This window comes from Leptonotus elevatus, chromosome 16 (genome assembly GCF_054856555.1).
Source record: "Leptonotus elevatus isolate MCC_2025b chromosome 16, RoL_Lele_1.0, whole genome shotgun sequence".
NCBI lineage: Eukaryota > Metazoa > Chordata > Actinopteri > Syngnathiformes > Syngnathidae > Leptonotus > Leptonotus elevatus.
In genome coordinates, this window is record NC_141254.1 from 7,379,240 (window position 1) to 7,406,946 (window position 27,707).

Below are 27,707 nucleotides of genomic sequence, written 5' to 3' on the forward strand. Positions count from 1 at the left end.
CCAAAGTGAAAGCAGCAAGTTGATATTCGTCAACTGTGGGCATGTGAAGCCCTTTGAGACTCTTGTGTGATTAAGGTCTGTATAAATAAATTTGACTGGACTTGACAAGATGCACATACCCAAGACTTTTTCAAGGCAAACTAATTGAACACCCTTCAACTGCCAAGTTGGTCACCTGATCTTAAGCCTATTAGGCCCAATCTTACTTAAGACAAAAATAAATACCCACAAACTCAAGAGATCTTGAAGGACAAGATATTAAATATTCTTTCATTAAATTCTCGTCTCACCTTTAGTCACGATGAAACTGTTCCATCCCCAAACCTGAGAATCAAAAATGTTCCTCTTCTAATGCATTCATAGTGTTCCTAATAGCACGGGGATTGCGCGCATGAATGCGAGTACCTGCTGTCCAAAAGTGTGCCAACAGATCATTTTGAAGGAAGCCCAAGACGGATTAGACCTCTGTGTTCTTTCGCTTCGGTGGTGCTCATTATGTAGGCTCTTGACCGCTTGCCAGGTATGTGCTGTACTGTCCTACATTGCATGTGTGTGTCTGTGTGTGTTTCTAACCCGGCCTGCGTTGACATTGTGGCAAAGGACCAGATGCTCCCCTCACGGCCCCACCTAGACCTGAGCCACATGGAGGCGGACCAAAGCTGTGCCTGGATGGAGAGATTAGAGAATAAATGAGTGATAATTGGAAGCCAGGGGGGCTCCGTGAGAGCAAAAGGCGAGAAACAAGTGGAAGTGGAAGGGAGGTGAAAACTCCAGACTGCTGGAGTGCTGCATCATCATCACTGCAACAACCACAACAACAAATCGTGTCTTAATAATGCATTGATAGGAAAGCTGGGAATAACACGGGCGCGCTCTAACACATCAATGTTTATTTGATGCCTTTAAAACGGCAACATGTGCAACCGTCAAAGCAACATTACCTCATTCATTATGTTCATTTAGTAAAAGGGAGAGATGCAGTGCTTTCTCAAATGTTGCCTGCAACCCGTTTTTCGGAGTACAATGAAGCCCCCGTTTATTTTGAGATAGAGAGACTGTCTGATTTGCAACTCTAACTGTGGCTTGAAACACTCATTTGAAATACTATTTCAACACCCTAACACTCAGGTTCAAAATACTAACTCTCTTGAAACTCTCATTTGAAACCCTGACCCTAGTTTAAAAACTTAACATGGGCTTGAAACCCTACTTTGAAAAGCTAAGACAGCCATAAAGTCTCAATTTTTAACCCCTAATTCAATACCCTAGTCCAGTGGTTCTTAACCTGGGTTCGATCGAACCATAGGGGTTCGGTGAGTCGGTCTCAGGGGTTCGGTGGAGACTCCGCCGCAGAGGTCCACCCCTCAGTCTAGTCTGCAGTTAGTGGGCACAGTCATTGAAAGCGTCCTGCTCTGAGATTTCCTACCGGCCCGCTTTGAGGTCGCTGGTTTATGCAGCAGAGTGAGACCTTATGCACTGTGTTGGTTTTGTTATTTGAACAAGGTGATATGAATGCACAATTCAATTCGTGCACCAGTAAAAAAAATCATATTTTATTTTTTTACTAAAGAAGGGTTCGCTGAATGAGCATATGAAACTGGTGGGGTTCGGTGCCTCCAACAAGGTTCAGAACCACTGCCCTAGTCCAAGTTTGGAACATTAGTCAGGTTTCCATCCAATTGTTTTGAATTTTGCAAGCAAATTTACTGAAAAGGCGAAAAAACAGACATGCGACATGCCCGTTTCCATCTGTTCTTCTTTTGCGAATACTGAGATGGGACTCCGTCACTGTAGGTGGCAGTATACACCATAGAGATGTGATCCACCAGTAATTTAAAAGAAGAAGACTGATGTGACTGCGCCGTGCGATGACGTCGTATCAGTTTTTTTTTTTTTTTTATTCTTGATAACCCGTAGCGTTTCTTTGCTGTTTTCTATCCAAAATAGCATTAATATTCGCCTCTTTAATTCATTCCAAAAATATATGTCTTTCTTTCTTTTTTTTGGTTTTTTTACAATGTTGCAAGACTCAGCAGCTGTTGGTCCCGCGCAATTTATCCTGCGTTTTCCCAACAGATATAAAGTGCTGCGGATGGGTCATTAGTGTCCTGGTGATGGGACGGGAAACATGTTGTCTCTTGTTGCCATGGTTACTGCTCGTCTGCCATATTAAACCTTCTCGGCTCATCGTCTCGGCGGTGTTCATTTATTTTCAGAGTCTCCACCATTATTTGCTGGCTTTTCAGTCACCGTTGGCGCAATCGTTGGGCAATCTAAATCGTAGGCAGATATTGAGAAATTTGTATGGATGTTGTCAATTTATTGAGCAGCAGCACAGCGGTCGGCATGTATTATTCTGCTATACTGCGGTTTGTGTTTCTGTTTTAGATCATCTCTACGGTTATTCGCCAGGTTTTCAGACACAGTTCATGCAATCGCTGTCCAATCTGCATGGAAATCTAGATAAGATATTGACACTTTACTAAAATCTCTACTGTAATTTGCCGACGTTTCAGTCCAATCGTTGGTGAGCTTCGTGTCAATGACATGTATATATTGTTGACTGTCTACTCAATAGTCAGCATGTATTCTTCGGTATACCGTGGCGGCAATCTTGACCGGTTTACATGGTAACCAACCAGCATACTCTCTAGTTATCAGACGTCTTGAGAAGACATAACCCCTTGTTGACCCCAGACAATCGCAGGATAAACAAACTGTCAGAAATTATTTGTCACGTTAAGGAGTGGAGGACCCAAATGCAGGGAGGCAGGAGAACCACGGCAGGGATGCATATTATACTGAGCACAATTTATTTAACAAAAAAACTACCAGGGGTACTGGTTTAACAAAACCAACAAAGATCTGAAAAGACCAAAAATCAAAGTAACAACAAAACACCAGTGGTGACAGCGACAATGATCCAACCCAGACAGGAGACTATACACACACACACACACACACACACGCTAACGACACAAGACACACCTGGGCCAAGACACAAGTGGCTGAGGGCACGGATTGGTTGACACGAGGAAGGGCAGGATTACACTCAACATGACCAAGGGAGACACACAACCAAAAACAGAAACCAAACATGACATGATTACTGAAGAGTAAACACAAAATTTAATGTTCTGCTTCGATATTAAAAAAAAAAAAACTACAGAGAATCTGCAAGCTTATTTATCTCCTCTATCTCAACCACCAAGTCTTTTTCCTGTGTATTAGCATATTGATGTGCGCGCGTTTTAATGCTTCAATTTCCACGTAGGAAATATTGGAAACGTCCTGCCCGCAACAGCCGAAAACAGCAAGCTCGGCATCTTGGGTCCAAATCTAATCCCGGTGATTATTTTTGAAAGCCTGTCGACACAACGCCGTTATTTACCCAATAAATAGACCGTGGCGCCGACAAGAGGGAGGAAAGTGTCCACGTAACACCTTTATAATGCGCGTGTAGCACGGCGTGAAATGTGCATTCACTTGATTTCTGCTTTCAGGGCCAAGGTCATCTCGTATTGACGCTATTCAATGTACACCAACTGAACGCAGACGTATCATCGTACACACTGTGAGGCTATTCTGTCATTTTCAAAGAGACTGTTAAATGGAAGTGACTGTGAAATTATGGCGGCCCCGTGGCTCTGTAATAAAGCATAATAGAAATGAAAGTGGAATCAGCTTGACGCTTGCATTTAAACTCGGTTATTTATGACAGAAATATGAAACGCCATGCCCCTAATCATTCTTTGGGCGTGTCAGTGACTCGAATCAATGAATGCCGCGTCTCATTTAGGCTGGATGTGTCACTAGGCGGCTGCGATTACTTTCACTGGGGATATTCTATCATGCGAGGCGTGGCATCTGTAAAGCTGACGTTTTTAACGGTCGGAAGTGAAGATCGCGCCGAATTACCTGTTAGCAAACAAGGGAGGCCGTAATGAAGAATAAATGTTTTAATGTAATTAATTTAATTAATTTGCTTCCAAAAACGCAAAAAAAGGTTCTATTTTAAATATTGTCATGGTCCCAAAAACATATTTATACATTGTTTTGTTTTTGGGAGTTTTTTTTTATGTTAGAGCATACAGAAGGCATTGATGCAGCCTCTAACCTGAAGAGGTCGCTTAAAGCAATGGTAGTTATTACAAAAAGCGGCCAGCAGGTAGCAACAGAGTTTAAGAGATCAGCCAGGGCCATGTTGCAAAAAGCTCTTTTCCCCAGTGTTTTAAACAGATTTGTGAATAATGATGAAACTTAGCTAATGCTAATTGCCGCAAAACGGAAACAGATACAAATATCCTTTTTTTTTCCTGATGATAGAAGAGACTTGAATCTTTCTTTTGGTAGGTTCCATGTTTGTATAGCAATAGAACACAATATTCTGTAGGTTTTGCCAAATCAGTCAAAATCCTGTAAAACACCCGGAGCAAAGGGGGTTGCTTCAGTGAAAATAGTTGGTAGTGAATGAGTTAAGTAGCATAGTTTTCCCTTCAAATTATACATTTTCTCAGTTTCAAATTTTGACCTGTTCTCTATGTTCTATTCTGAATAAAATATAAAAATTTGGCATTGCATTCAGTTTTTATTCACAATTTATATAGTGTCCCAACTTTTTGGGAATTGGGTTTGTATTATTAATATTAACCATTATTATTTTAATATCAGTTGATGAATATTTTTCCCAGCTCAAATTTTATTTCCAGTTCGTCCCTAAGTAAGTATCCTGATTATTTAATAATATTGGTGTAAATTCATAAAGGCCTTATCCATAAAGAGTGCCTACCCTCATTTAAAGCAAACAATTAGCCACTCTTTGCAAAAAGGCAACATTTGTTACAATACAGATTAATTCCTCCCCAGATGCCTGGTCCTCTGCAGTTGAGTAAATACATTTGTCATTATTCAAACGATATTGTGGGTTCTAATTTGCAAAAAGAGAAGAATTTCAGATGGGGCTCACGTACTTCATGTTTTGGCATCGAGGCCATATGATAACAACCAGAGCGTCATACAAATCTCATTAATAAAGCGTTTTACATGGCAGCAAACAACAGCGTCCGCTTGCACGCACGAATGCTACACCCTTTCCATTATGACACGCGCACACACACACGCACATCTGGCCGTGACGGCCCAATTAAAGTAATGCTCGCTGGCACACACTCGCTGGGAAGAATGAAACAATAAAAGAGGAATAATGTCCGTCACAGCCAGACAAATCTTGAAGTTGGCTCGCAGCTCGGTCAATAGTTATTTATTATTATTTATTTATTTACCGCTTTAGCCGCGAGGCCAAACAGAACATACTGAAGAAAAAAATAAATGTCTCGCTCAAATAAATGACTATTAGGAGAAATAAAAAAGACTGTAATGACAAAAGCTCTACAGTGAGTACATCTTTCAAACCCTTGTTTGAAATGTTGACCCATGCTTGACAGCATAATTTCAAACTCTAACCTTTGCTTCAAATCCTAATTTAAAGCCATAACGGTGATGTTTAAACCCCTAATTTGAAACCCTTAACCTAGTTAGCGAGCTGCTATGTTTGCGCCTGTGATATTTCCCTGCTACAATCTAACAATATGACTTCATTGCACTCCAACACCCAGCCAGGCGGCTTTGTACCTTCGGAATATTTGATGAAGAAAAAGCAAAAGGAGGAAGCACACGGAACATGGAAACAGATGAAGAAAAAGTCGACGATGCGGCAGGAAATGCAAGTGGTAGAAGGGTTTGAGAGTACAAAAGATGAGAGAAACTTCCTGAAAGGAACGAGGCCGCTCAGCTGCTGCATTTTTCATCGCGTTACAATCACGTTTGTGAGCGTCGTGTCGCATGCTAGCGCGTGTCAATCATTTTCCCATTTTTAGCTCTAATGCCATTTTTTTTTTTTAACTATTATATCCGAGAATAATGAATTGCTATCAGCACCACCTTTTCCGCCCGTGTGCGTTCTTTTTCTGCATTCGAGCGGCAGAGTTCAACAGGTTTGATATGACTTTTTCCCCACGCTGATAATTGTGTTTGTGCACCTGCGTACGTCACGCTGCCTTTCACTGGCAAACAGCTAAATTATTCAAGTGAATTTGGCTTGATTAGCTTGCCTGGATTATTCATTCACGTTTCCAGTTCTGCATGACACGCTGAGTTAAATGCTTATGTGTGAACTGATCTACCTTTTGTCCATACTCTATTAGGTGAATAGTGTAAAGCAGCGGTGTTTAACTAATAGCAAGTGAATAATATAAAGCCTATGTTTGAAACACCCTGGGAAAATCTACCTAAAATGGCTGCTTCAAACTGAAATGGCAGACTTGTATTTTTTTTCAGGAATGGCTTCTTGAGACTTTTTTTGTGGGGCCCAATCATGGTTTACATCTAAATTCCAATGTTGCTATGTGAAACTGGCCTAACGGACTGAATTCTCAAAACAAAATTCAGGGGAAACGACCGACCTGAAGATGGCTTAAAAAGATCCAAAAATGGTCACTTCAAATCAAAATGGCAGACTTCATGTATCGTGTCAGGGATGGGTTTTTGAGACTTTTCTGTGGCTCTACTCGTGCTAGACATATCCTCCAATTTTCACAATGCTAATAAAACTGACTCTAGAGGCAATTTTTTTCTGCAAAAATTTCAAATGGTGCACTACCGTACGTTCAATTTGAGTGTGAAATGAACTCATTCACTGCCATAGATGGCTATAAGCATCAAATATACATTTTACTGGTCAGGCAAGCCTGGCAGTGAATAAGTTAAGGGAAAAATTACCAAAAGAGGAAAGTTTGGGCATTTTCTTGGAGAACTTTTCCAAGTGTGCTTTTTCCTTGAATTTAGTTAAATGACTTTTTTTTCTCGTGTATATAATGAAAACAGAGAGAAGACTGGAGACTCTCCAGTGGTTTGAGTCTGGCGCAGAGATGCTAATTGGTCCCTTTTCCCTTTTTATCTTCAGCTGCGCTTGTTTGAATGCGATGACAGGAACCTCTATCGTAGCAGATTGGGAGGGTGGTTGAGAATATGATGATGAGGATGATGATTTTAGGGAGACAGACATTGGGACACGTAAACAGAACAAGTTGTACGAGCAGGGGAAGGAAAGTGAAGTAAAAAGTTGTTGTGTAAATGAGTTGCATACAATTCCAATATTGTGTCCTTCTCATTTAAAACGTTTGTTATTGGACTTATAACTTATAACCACTTATAACATTTTTCGCATAAAATTACAAGTTCATTTTCATAATATTCAACTTTTTTATTTGTGTTAAAAAAAACATTATTGTCTAAATATTATGACATTTTTCTTGTGAAATTACATGCTTATTCTCGGAATATTATGATTTATAAAATTATACATTTATTCACAGACTGTTGAGGGTTTTTTTTCTCGTAAAACTACAACTTTATTGTTGGAATGTTATGATACTTTTATTCTTGAACTATTGTCCTTTTACGATTTTGTTAAATTGCGACTTTTTTCTTGCAACTTTTTTTTACAACTTTATCTTTGTAATATTCCACCTTTTGTAAAATTACAACTTCACTCTATTAATGGTATTTTTTTCTTCTAAAATAAGTTTATTCTCAAGCACTATAGTTTTTTCCCCCCCATAAAATATTAACTTTATTTTTTGCGTAGCTACTAGGGGTGTGCCCAAAAAATGTATTCTCATAAGAATCGCGATTCTCATTTAGTACGATTTAGAATCGATTTTAAATGTCCCAAAATAGTTTTTATTTAAATTATTTTATACTGTCTTGCCTTTGCCTTTATTTGGAGCGCTGTTCATGTTGCACCTGATTTGGCTACTTAGGGGCAGTGTGGTTCCACGCGGTCTAATACATTGTTAAGTTGTAGCCACATTAGAGAGTAGAAGGAAAAAGTCACGATCAAGTTATTCCAATAAAAGTTTTGGTTTTTTTGCAGTGTGGAGCCATTCTTTTGAGTGATAAAAGTGTCGCGAGTAGCGCGCTAATTAGCATTAGTACTGGAGTAGATCATTACAATTCCTTGCACATCTATAGATTGAAGCAAAAATCATTGTCAATCAAATCATTTTGAATCAAAAAGCGTTCTTAATCGAAAATCGATTCTGAATCGAATCGCAGACCCAAAAATCGGAATTGAATCGTGAGACATTCAAAGATTCCCACCCCTAGTAGCTACTAATACTTTTTTTCTTGAAATATTGAAACCCCTATTCCTGTAACATTACCGGTACACTTTTTTTCTTGTTGTTACGATTTTCATAATATTTTGTTTTTTTATATACAAATATTTTCCAACTATTACGAAATTGTTCTCGTGAGATTACATCAGGATTGTTTTTCTTGTAAAATTACAACTTTATTGTCAGAATGTTGCTATTTTTTCAGTGTCACAATATTTTTCGTTTTGTAAAATTGTTATTTTTATTCCCATATTACAACTTTTTTTTCTTTTAGAATGACAACTTTGTTCTCTTTTGGTAAAATTGTACAAAGAGTAAAACTCTTTGGGGGATAAAATATCAACTTTATTGAATGAACATTACGACATTTCCCTTGTAAACTTACAGTTATCCTTGGACTATGATGATTTATTTTTTCTCACAAACTTGCAACTTTATTATCAGACTATGAATACCTTTTTATTTAGCTGTATACTTGGTAAAATTGTGACTTTACTCTCTTAATATGTATGTCTTTTCTTGTAACAATAAATAGTCAAGGAGTGAATAAAAGTATTGAAATTATTTTAACTATAATTTCACCTGTGAATCAATAAAGGGTGTCTTATCTCACTTGGAACATAGTGTACAAAAACAAAACATTGGGCAATGAGCCACATGCTGCTTCATCAAGACATTATTATCTGATCCCATCTAGCAGCACACTCTAGTAAATTTCCATTTTTCCACAGGTCACATGACTCTGCTTTCTTCCCACATTTGCATATCAGCAGTCTCGAAAGCCCCGCCGAGTCTAATAAAAGGCAGATGGTGAGCGCAGTCGATAATTTTGATGAAAAAGCGGCGGAATTAGCTTTCTGTCTCACAGGTTATTGATTCTACCAGATAAAAGAAGGAGGGCTCAATTTAATATCAACCAATTCCCCTGCCGCGCATGAGGAATGAAGTACAAGACACATATTTGCGCTGAGTTTTTTACACACATACGTTTTGAAATTGAAAATAATGCTCTTTTACCAGAATGATATTTGGCCATGCGCTTGTTGAGGCTACAAAGAAAACAAGACATTTGCAGGAAGAGGCTAAATTGTTGAGCAAATGCACTATTTCTCAATTTTTTACTTGTATAGTTGCCTTTTTTTTTTTTTTTTTTTTTACATTTTCCTACTTTTACTTTTACATTTTTGTTCCAGCTCTGATTCCATTAAGTGTGTGCAGGTAGCGCGAACATGGCACTTATTGCTGAAATGCAGACTCAAAAGTGCATTAAGGCCATTATCCACAAGACACACAATGGTAGATTTTCATATCCAGCTGATCACTTGGCCAGCCTTCAATGTGACATTAAATGTGTTTTATAAGAACACCAATCATCAAGCTTCTATTTTGGTGTCCTTGTTTTTATTATTATAATGTGGAGCACAAATCATACAAATAAATGGGATAATGCAATTACATGTTGGGTACGAATAATAATGTTGTAAGGCTGGCTGTGTTGCTGAATGGTTTTGCCATAATTGCTGTGACAGGCGAGGTATGCCAATGTTTTGTGGTTAAATAGTCATATCTATATGTCATGTATAACATGTAGCAGTGTCTTTATTTTTTATTTTTTGAGATATGAGCCATTGTTTGGTTTTTCCACATTGGAGTCCATTGGAGTTCATTGGAGTTTTTAGGTCCACACAACATATGTGTATATATATATATATATATATATATATATATATATATACACAACATACGTGTATATATATGTGTGTATATATATATACACAACATATGTGTATATATATATATATATATATATATATATATATATATATATATATATATATATACACACACACACACACACACACACTCAAATATACCGTAAAAACATATGTATAAAATAAAGACACTGTTTTCCCATTTCTATCAGTTATTCACACTCTTGCCTACCCAACTACACTGTTGACATTCTGAGGTTTATTTTTCAACTTTTTGGACAGAATAAGAGAGTTTTGAGACGTACAACTGAACAGTTTTGAGTAGGGCATTTTGCTTTTTCATTGATTGATGTGACATTTGAAAAAAAGGGCTGCTTGACATTTTATCAAAAAGGATTATAAAAAGTATTCTAGCTCGGTCGTAAATGAATTTCTTGAAGGACACTGCAAAAATGTGTTCTCCTGCCAACGCGACTGCTTTAATGGTAAAAATGTATTCCAAGGACATAAAAGTGAAATTCCTGTTGGCATGCAAGTTTGTTTTCCAGGGAATTGTTTACCTCGAGGTAGCTGCGGCAACTACAAAGCAGCAGGCAGGTCCGATTAGGCAGGTGATAATTCGATCAAGCAGCTGTTCTGCATGATGACTTCCCACCCACCCCCGATGGCAAAACTGTAGAAAAAAAATCTCAGAGAGCACATCAAACACGTTTGTTGATGTTTGCATCTTATATTACGAAAAATACAAGAGAGTGTAGTTTGAAATACGTGGGTAAAATAAATTATTTCCTAAGCGAACAATGATTTAGAACTGTTTAAACAAAATGTTCAGTAATTAGTATTTTTTCAATTGTATTTTTGAATTAGAAAAAGTAATGGCATTATTAAATAATTTTGACAAGGTCATTAAATCACAAAAAAAGGAAAAAAATCACATACAATTTAGGTTGAGATACATAGCCTACAACAAATGTAGTCCTATGCATATACATAGTCATTTAGAATGTAGTAATTTTGTTAAGAAATGCCCTGTAATTAGTTGAAATCATGCCTTTTTTGACTCTTGTATTCTTGAAACGACTGCAAAATGTTGAATTTTCTTGGCACAGATGCATTATTAAAAACCAAAAATGAAATGAAATCACTAACTACAGAGATAAAGGAAAAATGTATTTACAACATTCTGTTCAATAATTTAGCATCATTCTAGAAAACGTCATCAATTTTTTTTTGGGGGGGGGGGGCTCTGTGGCTAAATATAGCATTTCCGTGGCAAGTTTTACATAATTGGAAAACTCAACTATTTGCACAATTTTGTTGGGATTGATACATTTTTGTTAGCATATCAGTCTGGTATGCTAGCTAATACTAGTGATGAACAAAATTGTGAAAATGGTTTGTTTATGTTGACCAAGTCAACAACTAAAAACAGTCGTTTATGTAACATGGGTTTGGTGTTGATGATGGTCGGATAATGGTGTATTTAATTGTTTGTAGATTTTTGCTAATCGCAGCAAAGCTCGGTATCTTATCTTATCCCGGGATTCACTTAATTTGTACTTTGTTACTTCACACCACTGAAGCGCATGCACGGTAGGATCAATACCCCGTATTTGCTCAGTTTTGCGTATAAGTCAAAGTGTCAAAAGCTGCTACAAAAAAGTTTGCGTCGCTGTCAAGTTCCTCAGAAAATACCTCGCTTGCGTTTGAAACGAAGGAATTAGCGCGTCACTTTTTTCAGGCATTGTGACATGAAAAGCATGCCCGCCGCATCTGCTTTACTTTTACTGCCACCTGCCATTCGGAAGCGAGTGAGGCCTGCCGCGATGCCGCGCCCGGCGTGCCCCGTCGCTCATGTGATTAATGTTCAAATCATGGCCGCCGGCATCTCTCGGCATGTGTCTGGCGAGCACCTGGAAGAGAAACAAACAGCGAGGAACACCCCCCCTCCCCCACCCCCAACCTGAAACGACGTCGTTGTCGATCTCCGGAGTCTTTCCGCTGCGTAGCCTCGACTCGCCTCACCGCCATCCATCGCGTCGCTTCTTCTTTTACTTGTTGTTTTCTTTCGCTGCTGATGGGGAATTTTTTTTTATGTTTTTGTAATTGAGAGAGAATGCGTGAAGCGATGCGTGTGATTGCTGCTCATTGTTAATGTATTTATTTTTGTATTACGCTCAAACACAAAACTGCGAAAGCAGCTAAACGTAGCACAAACCAACAGGGGCCATTTGAGTTTTTACACATCTTTCAAGGGGACATACAAAATAGTTGACAGCTGCATCTCAATTAATTACATTATGATAGTAATTAATTTCAGTGCTGTACACTGTTTGATTTTAAAAGTGAACCTCATTTAGAGTCACTAGACACAGAGTGAGCTATTCAATGATTATATTTTTTAGTGTTGTTCCGATACCGATACTGGTATCGGCAGAGTGCATTAAAACAGTGGTATCGGTATCCGTGAGTACTTACAAGTAACATGCCGATACCATTAATTCTGATGTTAATATAGGACTTTGGATGCAGCATCTTGTGTCTTTCTCATGCTCGACATTCACCGTCGTGACGTGTTCACTGCATGCCGAGCTAAGATATCCTATTGGCCCTTAAATGCTCTGAACCAATGGCAGGACAGCTTTTTCATGTTGAGAAAAAACACGTAGGTATCGGTATGGTATCGGCATCTGTCGATACTGCAAAGCTGGGTATCGGAATCAGTACCGGGAGCCAAAAAACTGTATCGGAACAACACTAATATTTTTATGCGCAGTGTTTTGCTTCTGTATTTGGTTAAGTGAAAAACACAGTTAAAAAATAGCAGTAAATAGCAGCTTGAATTTCACCATGTCAATGCTCTGCCAAAAAAGCAAATTACAAGAAAAGATTGTCCTTTCTGGCCGACATCCGATGTGGATGTAAAAAAAAAAAAAATCTAACAAAGACGCACTCTGTTTAAAGCCGTATCCACACGCTCTTGATTAAGTCTCAGCCAAACAATAAGTCGTGCCTGCAGTTCTTTCACAGAAGTATGGAAAGCTGTTTTTTTTTAGCTTAGTCCTTGGTGAGAAAAAAAAAAAAGAGCGTCAATTGGAGAATGTGCGATTACAGAGACTGTGACCCACGTTCTGAATGCCATTGCTATAATTATGCAATCATTTTCACATCTGGTGCAACAGTATGAATTTTAGATTAAAGTTATGTCTTATGTTTACTTTGCTTTTAAATATCTAACTCTTTGGGTCAGTACCGATATGAGGTATCGAGCCAATAACTGCCTTATTTTTAGGCATCAAGTACTCGTGGAGACTGCTAACAATACCAGCCACCAATATTTAAGGCAAGGAAAATCTCACATCAAGTGAGTCCTCCTGGGCAGTAGTTGGCGCTATACTTTGGCAGTTTGACACATCTGTGAATCATCATCTGCATCAGAATGAAAAGTTTTGTTCACAATGTTTGGCCATTGTGTTAAATTACATTTTCTCTATCAAATGTACGAGAGGTATCAGTTCTCTGTGTGGGTGAGTACTTGTACTATTGGTCAGAATTGGTATTGGTCAGAAAGAAAAAGCACTAATAATTGACTACAAATTCTACAAACAAGAAGAGTCCAGTTGGATGATGTAAACACAATTTTTTTTAGCAAGCACATTATTTTTCCTATCATGACAGTAAGTTAAATATGAAATGCATTTATGCTATTTAGCTAACAATATGTAAATTAAAATTATTTATTTGTTTAGTATTTTTTAATATACATTTAGAATAATTTATAATATTCTAAATAGTTTTCAGAATTCAGAATATTAATTTAATCAGCACAATTGCCTCTAGAAGATTTGACTTCTTGTTGGCAACTCACTTTAACTGCTAATGGCATCTAAGCTTCATGAGAGTGCGCGTTGAGTGAGTGCCTAATAAAGAAAATAGCTTTTGGTTCAATAAGTTGGATCAGTTATTGGAACGCGGTTTCCATCGGGCAAATTTGCGTACCATTGTGTTTGCGCAAGCTGTTGCTCCTGCGCGCCTGCCATCTCGCCCATCTATAAAAGCTCCCCAGTCAATCTGTTGAGTTTGCTGCCAAATGAGCATACGCACATTGATGCTGTTTGCCGGCGACTGCTGCAAACGACTAAAACAAAGGCGGCGAGGCAGATGAGACGGTCCTTTCATCCTCGCCAGGGTACATTTGGATTTCGAGGGGGTGGTGTTTTCCTATCATTCAGATGGTTCTCGTAAAGCATTGAGTTTTTTATAATAGCACGCTGGATTCGGGCTACTAGTGGAGTTTACACGACACCCAATTTTGTAGTATCTGCACTTTACAACGACAGTAAAGGATTTCTATTTGATTCGATTCGATTTTTCCCCTCCTGTCTCAGCTTCAAAATGGCTTGCTTTCCCCCCTGAGACAGCTCTCTGGTCTTCATGTTTTCATAACAGCAAATGCAGTTTTCACAGGTAAAACCCAAAGCCCAAAAACAAGCATGATCTATTGTTTCAGCAATCAATTTAAAAGGCAACACATCTCAATACATTTGCTCACTTCAGTCTTCAGAATACAACAAAACCAAAGAAATTTACCTTGCCATTCCAATACTTTTGGAGGGGACTGTATATTACATTCATACATGTCCAAGTTGGGAAATTACAGTCTCATCGTTCCGTCAGCCCTTTGGTAAATAAATTCATCAAACATGCTTGCAGTTCACGTACTCGAACTCGTTTACTGGCCAGTTGCCGTGACCCAAATATGACCGAATGTTACAGCTCATTCTGGGCCTTGGCAAACCCGAACATACTGAGACTGGCTCTCTGACAGTGAATTATGTAAATACAAGCGGATCTGCCAGCCCCATTTGCATGGAGGCTTGAATAGTAACAGTTATTACATTGGTGTCATCCAAGTGTTATTCTCACCTGTGTTAGAAAACACAGAGTGGGAGGAGGAAGCGGAGGAGGAGGAGGAGGAAGAGGAAGCAGGTCAATGAATATTTCATGAGTTTCATTACTGCATATTTATCATGCGTTCTACCATTCAGTCAATCCGTCTGAGTCTTTGCCACCGGGCGATCTTTAACCCCGCCGCCAAGAAAAAGCCAGGCATCTCATTTGACGGTCCCGCCAAGGGAAGGAATCTCATTGGCTGATCTACTGTCATCTTGACGATAAGGACAGGACGTCAACGGGGGATTTGGCAGAAATCTACGGCGGGAGTGGGCGGCTGTATATTAAAGCAATATGTGGCATAACAATCATACACTTGTGAACAATGACTCAAAAAGCTATGTGGCATAACAATCACAAACCGGTGGAACCAAAACTAATCACTCAAATAGCTAGTGTATGTGTGCGATAACAATCACACTGACTCATGGGCTCAAAAAATAATTTCAAACATATGAATGGCATAACAATCTCACACTGGTGGCGTCAAAATCCTCTCTCTTAGTCTTAAATATATGTGTGGCCTAATGACTACACTCTCGTAAAGTCGAGGCAATTACTCACAAAGCTGTGTGACGTGACATAACACAATTGTGAATTTAAAACAGTCTCAAAGCAATCACATGGAGTCACTCATGGAGTCAAACTAATCACTCGTGAAGCTATGTCTAACGACACTCTGATTCAGTCAAATGAAATCACTGGCATAACAATCAAACACTTTTTAGTCAAAATAAATTACAAAGCTATGTTCTGCTTCACAATCTTATATCTGAACATGTGAGACATATTAGGTTAGATGAGGCAATAAAGATTTGTGGCAGAACAATCATATGATCAAAAAATCATGTGTTGTATAACAACCACACACTTTTGTATCTGGCTTAATTACTAATATTTGAAACATCAGAAAGGGAAAACTAGTGCTATGAATAAAATAATGAGCGAAGCTGATTTAAATAAATCCATCACAGAAGTATTGTTATATTTGTGATATAGTAATATTTATTTCATTTTATTTAGATTTGATTTCAAATTATTGGGACATAAACAAGTGCTGTTTTATTTAGTTGTTGGGTTTTTTTGTATCAATGTATCCCTAATAATTATTAAAAAGTCTTCTTCAACAAGCTGTATTTGGGAGTATTTGGGAGTCATCGAGTTTGTAAAGAACATGACCTCCACCTACAGGACTCGAGTGGAACTGCAACTCAAATAACCCACTGCAACTCTGTTGCTCTTGTGCACCTGAAATTATACATTTCATAGCCTTGTGAACAGAATGTTTTGTGCATGTGTACTATTAAAAGATGTTTGCAGAAGCAAATTACCATTCTTTTTTAAACCTGGAATGAAAAGAAAACCATTGTTTCTCTTATAGTGCGCAAGACCTTGTGTCTTGAAGGGAAGAGCCAACAAATTAGGAAAACACACACACACAAACACGCACACATACAAGTGACTGAGATACTCACAGCTGCTCAGCTAATGAAGGAAAATGTCATCAAACACATCGTCTGTCGTCCTTTTGGCTCTCGTTCGCGAGCTCTTTCCTTTTAGCGTTGACTACATAGCAAACAGAACAGAACAAACACGAGTTCATATAAATGTCATTCCAAGTAATGAGTAGCTCATTTGCATACATTGTTTCCTTTCTCTCCACGCACACAGACACGCTAAAAGCTATTTCCAATCCAATCGATGTGCGTAGCTCACCTTCGTGACATCTGCTGGAAAAATTCAAATCCTTCAAATCTCGCCTTCCCTTCTGTCTTGCAGGGCCTGGCGTGATGAATGATCTCTGGGGCCGATCAATTCTATTTAGATAAGCTCGCCTCCGGAGACGACAGGTCTGGGAAAGGAGGATGGATTTTCTTTTATTTATTTATTTTTCTATTTATTGTTGGAGTGAGTCCACAACAGGGAGGCCCAAGGTTATTGTGGTTTTGGGGGGCTGCTCTCCAACCTGATGCTCAACGCCCGCGGTAGGCTTTGAACTTCAGGATAGAAGGATGTATTTTGCAGTAACATTAGTCCATGAGGAAAAAAATAAAACGAATAAATATGCAAGTTAAGTATAGAACTGAAAAATATACTTAAAGTGTCTATTTGTAAAAAGTATTTTGTACGTCCAAAAATCCCCTAGATTGCTTATATTTAATGTTTTACGAAAAAAGGTTGAAAAAAACCTGTAATTTTTAACGTATGTGAGTCCCTTTTTGCCGTTCTTTTCTTTCTTTGTCTTGCCCATTTTAGCCACATCCTGTGATGAATTAGCCGTTAATGTCACCATTTTCCTTAACTGGTTAGCTTAGCACTTCACCTGAGTCGGCTTGATAACTTTACTTAATACTTACTACAGCAATGACATGAGACGGAAAATAGTGTTTATAGTGACATTACTTACCATTATACCGTATGCTCCACCAATGGGTAAAATATATCAACGAGCATACAAAATGAAAAGGGCAAAGACATGAGTTGTCCATTCTATTCAAGTGCCTACATTGCCCATGATGCTTTGCGCGAATGACGTCACACATCGCCACGTGTAGAATCGCGAACGCCCTACGGGGGTCACCACAGGTTTCTTAATTTGCTCAAATTACCTTTTATCTGTTATTAGTAATATAATGATATTCATTTATGAGAAGACACTGATAATGTTCATGATTCTCACAATAAGTTGGAACGAGACAATATCGATTGACAACACTTTATTTTATCCATATATATATTTTTCAAAATAAATGTCTACCAGTGTTCAAATGACTTATACAACATTCCTAGAAAAATCCAAACGTTCAATCACTAGTGAGCTACTTTATAGAACAGGCCGTGGGCTACTTCATGTGGTCCTTGAAGTCCACAAATACACACTAAGCATGTAGAAATCAGGTACAACTACATGACGTCCTTTGACAGCAACACAAATTATTTGTAGTAACAGTTTGAACTTGAAAATGTGACATTGATTTTACAATACAGTAATTGGTTTTACTTTTACAACACATCCAAAAGAACAACAGGGGATCCTCCTCGAGGGGTGCCGTGTTCGGTGTATAATGTTCACTTAGAAAAGTATTTTTATTTGATTTTTTTATATACTTGGCAGGAGTGAATAAGATGGACCCGAAATGGCATTTTGCATGGAGAATAAACAGAAAAAGTGCAAAGTAGAATGAATGTGAATTACAGCATGTGTTAACCAAAAGGGTTTGTACTTTTAGATACAACAGAGCCGTATAACCCTATCTACGGCTCTGAGATACAAAACGCCACAGCGCCCCTCTGTGGTCGATTATTTTCACAACACAAACACCCTGTAATATATTCATTAATGTGCACTTCTATGAATATATTTTATGTTTATTTGATTATTTAAACATAATTTTAAGGAATTATATTCAATTGTATCCTTTCACCCACCAGCTATACCATGTTTTAATATGAGGAAAATAATTGAAATTGTTTTTTGTTGTTATACTTGATAGTCCAAAACATATTATATAAATATTTAGGTATGGCGCCTTTCAAGGGCTCAACATTAAGTAATGAGGATAGGGAAAGTCAAAAATGTTCTTTACAATAAAATGTTTATTGTGAATGGCATCTCGGGGCCTATCGACTCAGCTTGCGAGCGTCACATGACCAAACCCAAAAAAAACAGGTGACCCGTGATGTCGTCACCTGAGGTCTGAGCAACTGTGACGTCAATTTCAGTTGACAGCTAGAGGCAAAATGGCCGCCCCCTGAGATTAATAAAAATGGCTGTATTGTGCTTATTCATTCATATTCCACAAACACAACATTAATCAGAATGCCGTATTTAGACTAGAGGGGGCACACAGAACATTGTGAAGAACATTTTTGACTTGATGCATTATTAAGGATATTTTTGTATATTATGTATCCTTCTGAGGCGACATATATAGCCATATATTTTCAAGTACGTATACAGATTACATCCAGTATTCTCAAGGAATTTTGTCATGTTTTTGAGAAAGCAAATTTTTCCCAAAGTATGTTACAAACATTTGAGGAGGCCGTCTTCACCATCACGCCGAGTGAACTGACACCTCCACGTGGGTTGTCTCAGTTCCTCCCTCCTCCCCCACCATCAGCCCCACTGCTGCCCCGTCACCGGCCACCCCCCTTTCGCCGGCCGCCTCCCTCCCGCTCTCCGGGGGCTCGGCGTTGCCCGCCTCGTCGACACCGGTGCGGCAGTTGAGTAAGCGTGGCGGCAAGGGGACGCTGCGGGCCAGTTCCTCCATGTGCCGTGCAAACTCCTTGGTCTTATACTGCGTGACCTTAGCCAGCTCCAACGTCTTGGCCGACGTGAGGATGGGGATGTAGCGGGCGATCTCAATGGCCTTCTGGAGCTTCTCGGCGCCGTCGGTGCGGAAAAACTCGTTGATGGCCCGCTCGGTATTGTTCAGGTGGCTGCGGACCATGCTCAGCAGGGCCACATTGAGGACCATAGTCACGGAGAAGGCAAACAGGCACACGCCAATGTAGTACACGCCCAGGCCGCTGTGGGTGTAGGCCACGCGGACGGTCACGCTATAGTTGCCGCCGCCCGACATGCACGTGTAACGGCCGCGGTCCTCGAAGGAGATGGCGGTGATGTTGAGTTGCCCATTTTCCCCGATAAGCCACTTCCCGTCTGCGGGCACAAAACAAAGGGTATTAAATGGCCATGTTTGCTCTATAAGCCACTTCCCACCTGCAGTAACAAAACAATTTCCCTGATAAGCCTTTTCCCCATAGGATTGACAAAACAACGGAGAAAGCTTTTTGTGGTTCTGTTTCCTTGATAAGCCACTTCCCACCTGCAGTAACGAAGAACGTTTTTTGTGGTCCTGTTTCCTTGATAAGCCACTTCCCACCAGAAGTGACAAAACCCTGCGTCCTCGATAAGCCACTTGCTGTCAGCAGACACGGATGTTAATTTGCTGTTTCCTTGATAAGCCAGTTCCCGTCTTGCAGGGACAAAACTACAAAGATCTAGGGTGTTAAGTTGCCTTGTTTCCTTTATAAGCCACTTCCCACCTGCAATAACAAATCTGTTTCCCCGATGTCGTTTCCCAAAAGCAGTGGCTTTTAGTTTCCTTAATAAGCCAAGTCCTGCCTATAGGGACAAAACAGGGACAAAAGAGTGGGCATTAAGTTATCCTGTCTCCTTGATAACCCACTTCAAAACAAAAGATGACTACATATTTCCCATTTCCCCAATAAGCCACTTCCCCAATAACAGTGACATAGCAATGGAGATTGCTGTAAAGTGGCCCTGTTTCCTCAATATGCCACTTCTCACCTGCAGTGACAAAAACCTGTTTCCTCGAGTGATAGAACAACATAGACTAATGTGACGTCACGTAAACTTGTCGTTTTTCCGCAATAAACCACAATAGAGGGCTTCCTCCTACCTGGGTCGTCGACCAGCAGACGACCGCCAGGACCGTACCACTTGATATCTCTGCGGACCCCCGTCACGTTGCACTCGATTAGTGCATCGGTTCCCTCTTTGAGCACGACAACGGCGAACACGGTCTCTGCCTCCGAGCGGTTCTCAGCACCATCTACCACGCAGATGCAGAGAAGCAGCAGCACATTGATCTTCTCAGCCGTCAGCATGTCGACATAGAGCAGACCTGCAAAAACGGGTCAGGCGACATTTTTACACCCCTCATTATCGGCCATTGTAGTTGGATGTGCAGTGCAACCTCCAACCAGGGTATAATGAAATTAAGTAAAATTACTCAAATTTAAACACAAAAATGAAATGGAGCGCACGCATACGCACACACAAACGCGCGCGCTAGTGAATCAGTTCTTACTTGTACTCAAGCGAACTCTGCAGACCAACAACAACAAAAAATCCTCAACCGACACAAACTACTTCCAATATTAAACGCTTAATAATTCCGTAGACATGTAAAATAACTCGCGTTTTCACGCATAAGCTCTATTCACGTCAAAACTGCATCAAAAGTTGAAAAAGTTAGATTCTGTCGTGTCGTCTACTTCCGCGTTAAGGTAGAAAACAGTGGGGTAAAGCGAGTAGGCGTGGTTTGCTGTCAGGTAAAACCACGGACAGACTACGCCGTTTTTTTTTTATTATACAATAACTTGTAATTATATTTACACGGCTATGTGCAGTATATGTAATGTATTTCTAATATATTTAAAATTATTTAAATGCTGTTCTCATTGGCAAATCAAGACATAAACACGGAAGTTGTTGTCTACTTCCGCGTTGAGCTAGCCAATAGTAATCGAGCAAGTAGGCGCGGCTAACTGGCAGGTAAATCCCAAATGGGCAAGCTTCGTCATCTTTTTAGAAATTATATAAAGCGTTTGACTTGTACTACATGTATTTGATCTCTACAATGTTAATATTTACGTATGTGTTATACTCATTAGCAACTCGCGATACAACTAACGGACGTGGTTTACTACCTCAGGTATCGCTCACGAACTTCGCCGTTTTTTCAAAAAATAAAACAATACATTGTAGTTATATTTATATGTATCGATACGGTGGATATATAATGTATTTAAAATGGCTATTTACTGTACGTACTAGCTGCTTGCAAGGTAATGATCAAGATGTCATTGATAACGTTTTCTCTCAGCTCTAAAATGTTTCCAACTTTATTTTATTTTGAAACATTTAACCGGATTTTCGTTGGTTTCCTATGCGTTGAAAGAATAGACGTGGTTGTGACGTGGCTATGTGCTAATCCATCTGGAAGACAAAAAGACAAGCAACGTTTTGAAAATTTAGACAGGTTACCCCTCTGTGAACACAAGATTTACATCGAATCATTAACTAGTTCCGTGCACATATGCATTTTTGTTAATTTTTGTTAAGAAGGAAACTTTGCAGGGAGGCTAGTGTGACTGCTAGCATCCACACTTTTGACAGCTGCAAAGAAGAGGTGAGTTGTTTACGAAATTATATCTCCTAAAAACATAAAATGGTATCGAAATGCATGACAAGCCATCCGATTCACGTTTTTTTTTTTACACAATCGCTAGTTTGCCAAAGCTATGCCATAGTATCTCTGGTCGAAACTTGGACGAATTAATGTCAAATACTGTGAACAAAACAACAGTTTTCCTAATTCACTTGACTGACAAATGACGTCACTTCAGTAGTTTCAATCACATGATAAGGTTCAGCAAACGTCCAAAATCAAGGGACTTTGTACCTCCACGTAGCCTATAGATGTGTCTGTTTATGGTCCAAAAGACACATATTTCCGTGAGTGTTATCAATCACTATAAATCAGGGGTAAGGCATTTATTTGTAAATAAAGACGAATTATTTATCTAATTTACCGGGTGGGCCAAAACTTCAACATTTTTAAATTAACTTATTTAGGAAAAAGGGAGGATAGGTGGTATAAAAGGAAGGAAGAGTAGAAGCAAGGTTAGTATGAAGAACTGAAGTAAGAAATGAAGCTATGAATGATGAAAGCAGAAAGAAAGAAAGAAAACGGATGGTAGAGGAATAAAAGGAAATAACAAAGGGAGGGATGATGGATAAAGGTAGCAAATGATGGAAGGAGAAAAGGGAGTGAGGTTAGAATGAAAGGATGTAGCAAGGATGGATAGACCTACCGTATCAGCTTTACAGATGCAACATCTTTTCCCGGCAGGCATGCGCTAGGAGTCGACCATGTCGAACAGCGAAACTACTGCGCCCGAAGTTCAGGATGCCGAGAAGTCCAACGGCTCCCCGCCATCCTCTCCTGACGTGTCGACCGATGTGGCGCCCACTAGGAAAGCCAGGCGGAGGGCAGAGGCCAAAGCGCAAGTGGAGGAGACGTCCAAAGTGGACGAGCAGCCTGCCAAGGTAGCTGTCAATCACATAATATAAAGGGCTTTGTTTACAAAAAGAACCATCTCATTTGCTCACGAAACTCAAACATTTTGTTTGTTATTTTTAGTTTAACAAAGAGATATAAATTGAGTCATTTTATCCACAAAAGAAAAAAAAGAAGCTCATCTTAAAGCTAATCTTTTATTCACCAAAGGTTGACAAAAATCCAAATATAGGTTTTGATTTAACAAAATTATACAAATAAATGTTCGGATGAATGTTAAAGTTAAAAAAGATACATCTATCAAAATGTATTCCATTCGTCACAATTTTCCTATTTAACCAAAATTATGTTTTAATTTTTTTTCCAAACTGACCCGAACAAAATCCTTTTGTACACAAAAACAGAAAAAAAGACTAAAAAACGTTTTTGTTTACAAACAGTAGGTCTTTTGTTCACAATTATTTTTTTAAATAAACAGACACAAATAAAGTCCTTCATTCAAAAACCTTAAAAACAATTCCAGATTGAGTCTTTTTTGTTCAAGTTTTTATTAAACAAAAAAATCAAAATTAACAAAAAAAAAATCACATACAATTAAAAAAAGGAGCATTTAATCTTTTGTTTACAAAAGTTGATCACAGTTTTTTTTTATTTCATTTTAAAAGCGATTTAGAAACAATATAAATTATTTAACTTTAAAATTAAAATTATTTAGTAGATCAATTGAAGTCCTATTGTTTGCTGTTCAAATAAATGACAAAAAAAGATTCAAAGATTCATCAATAAAGTTTGCTCAGTACGGACACCTTCTTTCTCCATTTGACTGTACGACTTTGCTCCTCCTTTTAGGTGCCACCGAGTCAGACCACAGTTGCCCAGGGAGGTTGGGGTTATTGGGGCGACTGGGGCAAATCCATCCTGTCCACCGCCACCGCCACCGTGGCCACTGTGGGTGAGTAAAAGTCCGCCAACCTTCATGCACTGTGACGTCACATTTGTGACATCATCATTGCTATTGCCCTCCAGGCCAGGGGCTGACGCAAGTCATTGAGAAGGCCGAGACGTCGCTGGGCATCTCCAGCCCCGTTGAGCTGTCCGCTCAAGCGCCAGATGACGAGAAGGCGGACGAGCGGCGAGAAGGAGGCGAAACAGAACGGGTGGGCGGCGACGGCGCCGCCACGGTGGGCGCCGCCATGGGGATGCTCACGTCGCTCACCAGCGTCGTTCAGAACACGGTAAGTCCAACGGGAGCCCTTTTAGCAGCAGATCATATTTGGATTATATTTTTTTTGAACAAAATATATAATTTGGTTATTTAAAAAAAAAAAGAAGCTTTTGTGAGCATTGTACTGTATTTTGGAGCACATTTTTTCTTATGAAAAAAATAGAACAAAAGTATTATTTGATATTTAATTCAAGCTTTCTCAACTTTGATTTACATCAGACTCCCCCCCCCCTCCTTTTTTTTAACACATAAAATGTAACCAAAAGAACAAAAAAGATGGCTTACTTATTGAACAATCATGTTTGTTTGTTTTTTTACTTTTTTGAACAAGACTTTTCTAAAGCCAAAAGTGCATTGATGTAGTCAATAGGTGGCGCCAGATCCTCTCTCTTAACAGTTGGTCCGGTGCATGCAGGGTAAGACGGTGATCAGCGGTGGCCTGGACGCTCTCGAGTTCATCGGGAAGAAGACGATGGACGTGATCGCGGAGGGCGACCCCGGCTTTAAGAAAACCAAAGGCCTCATAATCAGGAACTCCACTCTCTCTCAGGTGAATTAACAAATTGAGCAGCAAATAAAATATAAATGCGTAAAATGTAGTTTCAGTTTGCTTGTTTTTCAAAAACACTTTTTTGTTTTATTTTATTAATATTTTTTTTTCTTTTTTTTTCCGCTTATTTATTTTAATTACTTTTTTAATTAATTAAATTTGTTCTGTTTTGTTCTAGTATAGTTATTTTGTTGTCGGAAAGAACGCCGAGAGCCCAAGAACTGACCCTTGCGTTTTTTGGTCAGGTGCTGAGGGAGGCCAAGGAGCGAGAGGAGCTTCAAACAGAGGAGTCGTCGGACTCAGAGAAGAAGCTGGTGGCTCACTACGGGGTTCTCTTTGACCAATACCAGGGCCTGGCCCATCTCGAGGCGCTGGAGATGCTTTCTCGGCAAAGCGAGTCAAAGGTAGGATTGAAGGGACAGCTCGGAGTGGTCTTTTTGCTGATTTTTATTATTTTTTTCCCTGCCAGGTGAAGTCGGTGTTGACGACGCTGTCGGGAGATGAACTGAGTAAGCTGAGAGAAGAGCTGGAGCTCATCAAAGATGCCTTCTCCATGATGGAGTTTGACGACGAGGACGTGGACGAGAAGAAAGGTACAAAATCCAACAAAAGTTCTCATTTCAAAATTTCCCAATAGGAAATCAGGTAATTTCCATAAATGTGTCCCAAGTAAAAGTTGCATTTCCTGTCCTGTGGTGTTCATCTCGGGTACTGTTGTGTGTAATTTTAGACCAAGACGGCTCCGAGTTTGAGGCGGAACTTGTCCAGGCCCTGGAGGGTCTCAGTGTTTCCACCACGGCAGAAAAACTCAGCAAGGTGTGGGATTATATCAATTTTAGATTTTTTTTTTTTAATTATAGTTGGCTTTTATTTTGTTATTAGAGCAATTTTTTTTATTTTGTATTAAGTATTTTTTTAAATACTTTGTTTTAATTTAATTTGTATTTGTTTTAGAATTAGTTTTAGTTTTTTTTTGTGTGTGTTTTTTTTTTTATATATGGAGTATTGGTTGACTACAAGATTTAAAAAAAATACAGTATAGTGTAATAACTAAACTACAGTTGTCAAACAACTGTTTGACCTTCTTTGTAGCTATGGATGTACAGCAATACTGAAAAAAAATCATTTAAAATGAACCCTGAAAGCTCATGGATGATATAATAATTCATATAAGCATTTATGCCATATACTCATAGAATATCAAATAAATGCAACAACGGGATTCCATCAATGTGACTACCTAACAGGCCTGCAAAGACGCCTGCGGTGTGGTCGTGGACCTGAACAAACCGATGGAGGACGATGAGGAAGAAAAGACCAAGCTCACAGTGGAGGTATGGACACATTGGATGTAACAGCACCACCTTGTGGCCTCAGTACAAAACTGCTTCATTTGATTTTAGAAAATCAGATGAAACGGTAATGATGTTTGATGCCAGAGCACTCATTTCACTTGTGTTTGGCTTTTTGCAAAAAATAATTTTTTACTTTATTTGAATCTGCGTCACAGTACTACTTTTTTTAATGACTTTTTCTCACCAGGAGGTGAACGCCGCCGCCATCAGGAGTCTGGCCGAGCTGACGGCACGCTCCATTGAGCTTTTCCACAAGCTGGGTGAGAGCTTCCTGCTCTCCGACGGCGACGTGGAGGCGGACGTCCTGTCACAGTAAGACGGATGTTGTCTTTAAAAGCAGGACTTTTTTAACCCTCAGGCCTCGTTCTATTTTAGCTTGTACGGAGCGGCTTATTAGGTAACAGTAATAAGCAGCAAAAATTATCATGATTTTTTCATTGAATCAGTTACTTGGCTCAACCAACGCAAATAGCAGCTAGCGGAGGCTAGTTAAGGAGCTAACGTGCTAACTAGCCAAAACATCAGCATCATTGGCAAAAACTAGAAAGAAAAATACCCCAATTAAAAAAGCCAGTAAACAATAAGGATTCAGAATACAGGTACAATTAAATATAAGCAGTATATTATTGAAATAACTAAATTTGGAAATGACAAAGTCAGCCAAAAATCCACACCTTCTGGAAATGTCATTACGTTTCCATTAACACCGCTGAAAGTTCCTCCTTCCTTTTTCCTTCAGGCTGACGGTCATGCTGTGTAAAGAAGTTTCGTTGCTTTCCAAGAAGTTCACCGCCTGTCTAACAGCAGCCGGGGTGAATAGAACGAGAGATATTGAAAAACAGAATAAGAGTCAGGGATTAATTTGCCTATTTTTTTTCTCCCCACCAGTCAAACGAGAAGGGAGAAGTCCTCAACCCACTTATAACAGGAGTCTTCTTAGAGGTTTGTGTCTGAATTTAAGCGTTCAGGGTGTGTGGCTCATAATCGCTAAAACGCCTTCCCCCTCTTGCAGGCGTCCAACAGTGCGTCGTACATTCAGGATGCCTTCCAACTCCTGATGCCAATCCTGGAGATCTGCCACATCCAGAAGAGAGCCAACGCGCCCAACCCCTGAGAAGGAGACCTGTTTGTTTGTTTTTTCTTTGTATTTTTAATTTCCATTTCAACCAGTGTTAACTCCACTTTTTTGTATGCATCCAACTTGCCACTGCAGATCTCTTACCACTGCTTCTTTGGAAGTAGCGTACATTCAGGTTGTGAACTCCCAAAAATATCTCTCCCTCAAAGTCTAAGTCAAAGCTCAGGTGGTCAGTTAGGAAGCCTTGTGGTCAGGTCATGTGCAGAGCAGTATGACAAACATATGAAGTGCTTTAAAATAAAACATTTTACAGGTAAAAGTGTGTTGTGTATTTTTCTTTCCGCCACTGAGCTGAAATACAATCAATTGATTGTGTTATTGTGCTAATAAAATTAAAGTGAAAAATATAAATAATAATAATTATACATTAATGTATGTATATATATATACATATATATATATATACATACATGTGTATATATATATATATGTATGTGTATATATATATATATATGTATGTGTATATATATATATATGTATGTGTATATATATATATATGTATGTGTATATATATGTATGTGTATATGTGTATATATATGTATGTGATATATATGTATGTGTGTATATATATGTATGTGATATATATGTATGTGTATATGTATATGTATATATATATGTATGTGTATATATATATATATATATGTATATGTATATGTATATATATATGTATGTGTATATATATATATATGTATGTGTATATATATATATATATATAGTGTGTGTCACAAAAGTACATCACAAAACTTAGTACATTGTAATTGA

General features: G+C 38.9%; 2 protein-coding genes and 1 long non-coding RNA gene across 5 annotated transcripts; 1 reads left to right on the top strand and 2 right to left on the bottom strand.

Annotated features, from left to right (window-relative positions):
* Window positions 1-457: 457 nt before the first annotated feature.
* On the bottom strand, window positions 458-17,355 carry LOC147160537 (uncharacterized). The gene is made up of 4 exons (XR_015097345.1): window positions 17,250-17,355; window positions 16,559-16,694; window positions 16,318-16,408; window positions 458-665 (listed from the first exon to the last, which is right to left on the bottom strand). It is a non-coding gene; the product is annotated as an uncharacterized LOC147160537 (long non-coding RNA).
* Window positions 17,356-17,544: 189 nt separating this feature from the next.
* On the bottom strand, window positions 17,545-21,057 carry LOC147160538 (microfibrillar-associated protein 3-like). The gene is made up of 3 exons (XM_086057756.1): window positions 20,683-21,057; window positions 20,272-20,496; window positions 17,545-19,508 (listed from the first exon to the last, which is right to left on the bottom strand). Exons 2-3 carry the CDS (start codon window positions 20,477-20,479, stop codon window positions 18,901-18,903), a joined length of 816 nt encoding a protein of 271 aa, XP_085913882.1. The 5' UTR covers window positions 20,480-20,496; window positions 20,683-21,057; the 3' UTR covers window positions 17,545-18,900.
* Window positions 20,321-27,204, top strand: fam114a2 (family with sequence similarity 114 member A2). Of its 3 annotated transcripts, none has more exons than XM_086057754.1 (13): window positions 20,321-20,508; window positions 22,510-22,706; window positions 23,527-23,629; window positions 23,704-23,912; window positions 24,318-24,452; window positions 24,698-24,856; window positions 24,922-25,045; window positions 25,183-25,268; window positions 25,700-25,786; window positions 25,995-26,119; window positions 26,547-26,619; window positions 26,696-26,749; window positions 26,820-27,204. In XM_086057754.1, exons 2-13 carry the CDS (start codon window positions 22,530-22,532, stop codon window positions 26,919-26,921), a joined length of 1,434 nt encoding a protein of 477 aa, XP_085913880.1. In that variant the 5' UTR covers window positions 20,321-20,508; window positions 22,510-22,529; the 3' UTR covers window positions 26,922-27,204. The 3 variants fall into 3 exon arrangements, with proteins under 3 accessions (XP_085913880.1, XP_085913881.1, XP_085913879.1); XM_086057755.1 differs by lacking the exon at window positions 20,321-20,508 and adding an exon at window positions 21,132-21,149; XM_086057753.1 differs by lacking the exon at window positions 20,321-20,508 and adding an exon at window positions 21,190-21,786.
* Window positions 27,205-27,707: the final 503 nt, after the last annotated feature.